Here is a 6,931-nt window from a genome sequence, read left to right as displayed (position 1 = left end):
GATACCATCAAATCAGGGTACGAGAAGTAGATGTGCCTAAGCAACCTTTCAAACTCATAAGGGACATTACGAGTTCCTCGTTATGCCTTTTGGCCTTACCAATGCCCCGTCAACCTTCCAAGCTTGAATGAACTCAATCTTTAGACTTGCCCTATGAAAATTTATCCTGGTTTTTTTTTACGTTATCCTTATCTATAGCCCAAACATCGCCACTCACCTACAACATTTACGTTAGACTTTCTAGATTTTGCAGGAAAATGAGTTAATTATTAACAAGAAGAAATGTTCTTTCGGCCAATATAAATTGGAGTATTTAAGCCACTTGATATCTTAAAAGGGAGTGGAGACAGATCAGAAGAAAGTTGAGGCCATGGTTTCTTGGCCACGTCTGCTGAATGTTAAGAGTTTAAGAGGTTTTTTGGGATTGACGGGTTATTATAGGAGGTTTGTGAAGGGTTATGGTACCATTGCACAACCCCTAACTCAATTACTTAAAAAGGACTCCTTCACTTGGAATGAGGCAGCCCAAAATGCATTTGATAAGCTTAAAGAGGCAATGACTATTGTCCTTGTATTGGCTGTCCCAGATTTTTCACTTCCGTTTGAGATTCAGGCAGATGCATCAGGTAGAGACTTGGGGTTGTTTTGGTGCAACAATCCTGCCCAATAGCTTTTATTAGCAAGACTTTCTCGTCCACAGTCAAGCTCAAATCAGTTTACGAGCTAGAATTAATGGTCATCGTCTTTGCAATTAAAAAGTGGAGTCATTATTTGCTTGGCAGGAAGTTTATAATAAAGTCAGACCAGCGCAGCCTCCAATTCTTAATGGATCAGAGAGCCAAAACCCCTGAACAACACAAATGGATCTCCAAACTCATGGGCTTCAATTTTGAAATTCATTATTATCTGAGGGCTTCAAATCGAGTGGCAGATGCTCTCTCATGAAGGGAAGAAGGGGCTGAGTTGACGGCTTTGTTTGTGGTTTAGTTTTCTGAGTATGAAGACCTTGCTTCAAAGGCACAAACAGATCCTAGATTGCAGGTGATCATACAAGACCTCTTCCTTGATTCATCTAGTCGACCCAACTACCAACTCCGTAGGGGCTGCCTACTTTATAAAAATAGGGTGGTCATTCCTAAGGGATCCAAGTTTATTTCAAGGTTATTAGAGGAGTTCCACCGGAGTCCTAGTGGGGGTCACTCCGGCTTCTTTAGAACATAAAAGAGAGTGTCCAATATGGTCTATTGGGAAGACATTCGGAGGGATGTCCAACAATATATCAAGGCTTGTACCATTTGTCAACTTAACAAACAGTCATCATTAAAGCCAGTAGGACTTCTACAACCCTGCCTATTCCAAGTCAAGTTTTTGAGGACATTTCTATGGACTTTATTGGTGGATTACTGCGTTCCAAAGGGGTGGATACCATATTGACTGGCTCACCAAATATAGTCACTTCTTCAGTCTTGGTCACCCTTACAATGCAAAGGATGTGGCTGCCATATTTATTAAAGAAGTGGTCAAGCTCCATGGTTTCCCGAACGCCATTGTTTTGGACAGAGATAAGGTTTTCATGAGCCAATTTTGGCAGGAATTATTCAAGGCTGTTGGAACCATCTTGAAATTTAGCTCGGTATACCACCCGCACACCGATGGTCAGACCGAGGTGGTCAATAGATGCCTTGAGGCTTATCTCCGATGCTTCTATAGCTCTCAACCACGACAGTGGCCATTGTGGCTTACATAGGTGGAATTTTGGTACAACACCACTTACCACGGCTCCACCAGGATGACCTATTTTAAGGCCCTCTATGTGAGAGATCCTCCCACACTCTTGAAACTTACAGATTGCCCCTCAGCCGTGGAAGATGTAAATATACAGATGGCTGAGCGGAATGCCATGTTAAAGGAGCTTAAAGCTAACTTGGCCATTGTTCAAGGTCATATGAAGAAAAATGCGGACCTACATAGGAGAGATGATTGTTTCCAGCCTGGAGACTCTGTTTTTTTGAAGCTACAGCAATATAGGTTCAAAACTCTTGCCAGAAAGTTAAACAAGAAGCTCAGCCCCCGCTTCTATGGGCCTTATGTTGTTTTGGAACGAGTTGGGAAAGTGGCTTACAAACTTGCTTTGCCTCTCACGACACGAATTCATCCAGTTTTCCATATTTCTCAGCTCAAGTGGAGTTTGCATCAATCTGTTCCAATCCAACCCCTGCCAGAATTCCTTTCTGAAGATCTAGAATTGATGGTCCAACCTGCTATCTTCTTATCTATGCATACTCTCCTGGATGGTTCTAGGGAGGTCCTCATCCAATGGAAAGATTTACCTGAGTTTGAAGCCACTTGGGAGTCGTATGAGGTGATACATGCACATTTTCCTCACTTTCACCTTGAGGACAAGGTGAATCTCCAAGGGAGGGGTATTGATAGGCCTGCTGTGCATAAGGTGTACACACTTAAGGGATGTAATAGGCATTGAGGATAGTTGTTAAAGGGTAAGGTCCATGTGTCTGCAGGTGTGATGTGGGTGCGAGTATTGTGTGAGTGAGAGGTAGTTACGGGAAAGCTTAGTATATATATTGTTTAATACAAGGCATTTCAAAAGGGTGGGCAGGCGAAGACCGACATGCACAATTGATTCCAGGGGTAGGTGGCACGGCAAGAGAGAAAGAGATGCCCAAAATCCCTACTATCCTACAATGCCTACTAGGAAAAAAAGTGTACCCAAAGGGAGCATATTTTTTAGAGTAAACAATGGAGGTCCTTGGCTCCTAGAAATGCAAGGATTATCCGACTACTGCTCTTATTTCATTTTTCTTCCAATTGTCAATTACATATTGTCTGAGTAATATTCAGATTAAAGATTATACAAAATAGTTTGTCCAACGCTTGTTCTTGTTTTTGGTTGTGTGTTGAATTGATTTGCAGGTGGTCCTATCAGAAGGATCAGAAGATTGTCCATCAAGTGCCCTAGTTTGCTTCGACACAACCAATTCCATATAGAGAAATAGAGAAATAGAGATGTGATCTCAAGGGAATTGCAAATAATGCCGAATAAACTCATTTCTGCCATTTGACTTCAGATAAAGGATCTGCAAAAAGCAACCATTAATTTGATGCCACAAAGGGAGAGTAGTGAAATTCAACTAATCATCAAACAGTTAATTAGATCATTATGTATAATGTGAATATGAAAAAAACAATCATAAAAAATTACAGCCTTCAAAAGAGACAAACTTCTTATTCTTATACAATCTTCAATTTGTCAAAAGAGAAAAATAGGCCAACTTATTGCCACTCATGCAAAAAAGTAACTCACACAACATCAGTTGGCATAAATGACTAGATTTCAAACTTGGGAATCTGCCTTTTTACAACTTTAACCACTCTAAGCAAGGACAAAGCCCCCAGCAAAACCTAGCGGGATAGTAGTCCTTCAAGTACACCTCCCTGCTACAACCAATGATATAGAAACTGAAGGATCGACCTCCTCGATGAGACATGGTGACACGTGTCACCGGAACAACAGAGATTGTATGCCTTTCACATATAACCCTTGCAGTTGGAGGTATGGGAGCCCTTTCTGCAATGACTTCAGAAGAAAACTTGTTCAGAAAGAAAGAGTCTGCAAAAAAGGCAGGAGAACACTGGTATGCCTGAGTATTGCACAACTGCACCCCTTTTGCTCTGTGGAAAACCTCATCTGGGACAGACGCTGCTCCGCTCGCTGCACTTACTTGTCTAGTGGAAAGAGTCTTCCTGTTAAGAAATATATATTTTCTCCCTCAGTATGCAGTTTAGTAGTTTAGGGCATGTATAAGCTTACAATTTTTTATTTATATATATATATATATTTTTAATATTTTTCAAGAAAACTTGCAATATTCTGGAAATAGATATCTGTCAGAAAGCAGCAAATTAATAACTAGGGTATTATCATAAATGTTATCCTCACAATATTGCCCAATACCATTACAAAGACATTTCTAACAATGTGACGAGAGCACCCATGAGATTATATGAGACAGTAAGCTAAGACATAAACATTATAGGGCATTTATGAAAATGTAATATTGTGTTAAAACTAAAAGAAGGGCTTAATGGAGAAGTTCAGCTAGGGTGGGGTAGCTTCCGTGTGGCAGATATGATTTATTAGAACCATCAACTGTATACTCACCATCTAACAATGGCAACACTGCGTGTCAAGAAAGAACCACTTCCACGACATGTCTCGCATTTTATAAGCCCACGAGATCCACAAGTTGCACAAGGAATTTTTCCATTTCCATTGCATTTTGCACATCTGCAGAGAAAAAGTTATTACATAAACATAATTGTAGGAGAAGAGAAGAATTAGGAGCACTGACTACAAGCTTATTAGTGAAACTATACCAACTGTGAAGTAACCTTCTAAGAACATATGGGGCTTGTAAGCTGGAAAATGTAAAATCTACTTACAAATTTTTTTAGGCACTAGTTATGTGCACTATAAAAATAGTTTACTGGTCAATAATCCATGCTTAAATTTATAAGAATATCCATACGTTAGATTTTGAAATCAGCTAAGAATATCCATATGCTTAAAAATAGTTTACTGGTCAAGATAATATATGTTGTATAACGTTGTTATAAAACAAATCATAGCTCACATTGTGTCAGATCCATCTTTATGAGCAATTAAACCCCTCCCATAACAATTAGGGCACTGAGTCATCTGGTTTTCCTTATAAGATCCAGGCTCTTGATCTGCATTGCAAGTGCGACATACGATATTCCCTCGTCCTGCACAGCCTGCACATCCATTTAACTTCAACATTATATAAACACGGAAACTGTGTAGTACTTGCATGCATCTAATTGAAAATTTACAACAGGAAAGAGAAAGGAACTAATGCCAAAGGGGGACTGCAGGTAACAGTAGAAAAGAAATATAAATAAAAAACTTCTACTTCTGAAAATTCTGTTGTATCACCCTAAAGCGTTTAAGGATCATTACCAGGGCATTTCTCGATGGTTTCAGAACGAGGAATTTTCATTCGTGTTTCTTCATGAGGTACAAATAGAACAGGAAATTGTGACTTTAGATCCAATTCCCAGATGCCTAGTTTGGGCTCATTATCTTTTCCATCAAATTTGCCACCAAGGTAAGGCTCTGTTTCTCTTATAGTTTCCCTCTCCTCTATGAATGTTTCAAGAGTTCCCACATAGACATTGCAGTCTTCTACTGCATGAATCTTCCATGTCCGAGCAGGACGACTTCCCCAACAGCAACGATGACCAACATGATCAATGAGCAACTCCCTTATCTCAACCTCATCCAATATTTGCCTACATGTACATCATTCAATTGATAAGAAGGTTACTGGTATGACCAGCTAAAATAAAAATATAAAATGAATCTCTATCTGTTACAAAGAGACATACAAGAGACCTGATGTACGGTTAGAGATCTCGACTAAACGTGAACGTTACACTGTCATACGACTCATTTCCACCAGACAGAAGTGAAAATTCACCCATGACTAAAACCAGACTCCCCATATCTTTTCAATAATAACTACTGGATTTATTTTTCAATGATATGTAAAAAAATTTATATAAATAACAACACATGGAAAAACATAACCAGGTAAGAAAAAAGGGTCATTAAAACCCTTGTCAATGCTGTCTTTGCAGGATAAGAAAACCAATACATCTTTTAAACCAAATCCTACTATTGTCCAACAATTATTATAGTAACCTTTTCTATTTCAGTATTTTGTGCATGACGTAAAAACTTTAACTGCTTTTAGATATGAAGATCAAACTCCAGGGACGAAATATCAAACAAATCACCAGTCACCACCCAGTAATATAAACAGATTTATACGATCATCAAAATGCATTAAAATCCTCTACAAATAAAGATATTTGACCCTAAATGAATGCTTCAATTTACCACACAACTCATAAAGCTTCCCAGTTGACCACTCAATTTAACTCTAAATCACACCCAAAAAATTCATGCTTCCATAATAAAAAACACAAAATCCAGCCTTACCGCCGAAATTCATTCACATTTCTACCATAATCTCCTCCGTAGTACCCGCCTTGATACACAATATCTTGCTCTGCAAAATGCACAAGTAAACGAAACGAATCCAAACAAACAATTAAACAATACAATGATGAAACCAAACATTAATATTAAGTTTCTAATTTGAATACATAGAATAAACGTACGTTGAGGATCGGGTTCTGGTGAACTAATCAAAGGAGCGTGAATCGACGGAGGGTAGTGATCGGAAGAAGAGGCAGCTGATCGAATTTCTTCAACGCTGACTTCGGTTCCCGCCAACGAAGCAGTTGGAATAATTGAGTTTGTTCTTCCCACGTGCTGATACGAGCTCCATTTTTCGCTCTCCTTCTCTGAGTTCTCTCCCGAGTAACTCCTTTTCTCTTCATTAAAATAAGTAATCAAAATTTCGTAAAAATTAAATGATCTAATTACAAAAATTAGAGATGAAAATGCAAAACAAATGGAAGAGCAGTGTACCAGAGAGTAGAGGCTCCTGCATCTTGTGTAGTGTGTGAGTTCTGATTAGAGATGAATGGAAAGTTTTTATTTATTTTGAGAAATTTGCTTAGGGAGTAAGGAAATAATGGAGTCCAAGGGGTGTCGGTTCCACACGTTTTTTAGTCGGTTACTTATGCTGCATTTGTAGTGTACCTTCTTCTTCGTGCGATTACGGCGATAAGTGTGAACGAGTTAAATCGTGGCAGAGCTGATCTGGCAGTCTTGTCTATCCACTTCATTGGGCTTTTCATATGTGGCACTGTAGACTAATCTGGTCCGCGAATCTTGTTTAGTGGCCCATGGGCTGATGAAGTGTATTGATACTTGATTTTGACACCAACTATTCGTATGTATAAAGTGCTAAACGAACTA

The 6,931-nt window shown here is 39.0% G+C and overlaps 1 protein-coding gene across 1 annotated transcript; it reads right to left on the bottom strand.

Annotated features, from left to right (window-relative positions):
* Nucleotides 1-3,159: 3,159 nt before the first annotated feature.
* Nucleotides 3,160-6,655, bottom strand: LOC116107597 (protein SSUH2 homolog). Its single transcript, XM_031393893.1, has 7 exons — nt 6,539-6,655; nt 6,226-6,441; nt 6,044-6,113; nt 5,000-5,331; nt 4,653-4,794; nt 4,181-4,306; nt 3,160-3,762 (listed from the first exon to the last, which is right to left on the bottom strand). The coding sequence occupies exons 1-7, from the start codon at nt 6,558-6,560 to the stop codon at nt 3,375-3,377; spliced, it is 1,296 nt and encodes a 431-aa protein (XP_031249753.1). The 5' UTR covers nt 6,561-6,655; the 3' UTR covers nt 3,160-3,374.
* Between the last annotated feature and the right edge of the window lie 276 nt (nt 6,656-6,931).

Source organism: Pistacia vera, unplaced genomic scaffold (genome assembly GCF_008641045.1).
Source record: "Pistacia vera cultivar Batoury unplaced genomic scaffold, PisVer_v2 Contig541, whole genome shotgun sequence".
NCBI classification, from domain to species: Eukaryota; Viridiplantae; Streptophyta; class Magnoliopsida; order Sapindales; family Anacardiaceae; genus Pistacia; species Pistacia vera.
Note: the sequence above shows the minus strand (reverse complement) of the source record. Positions and strands in the feature narration are given on the sequence as shown.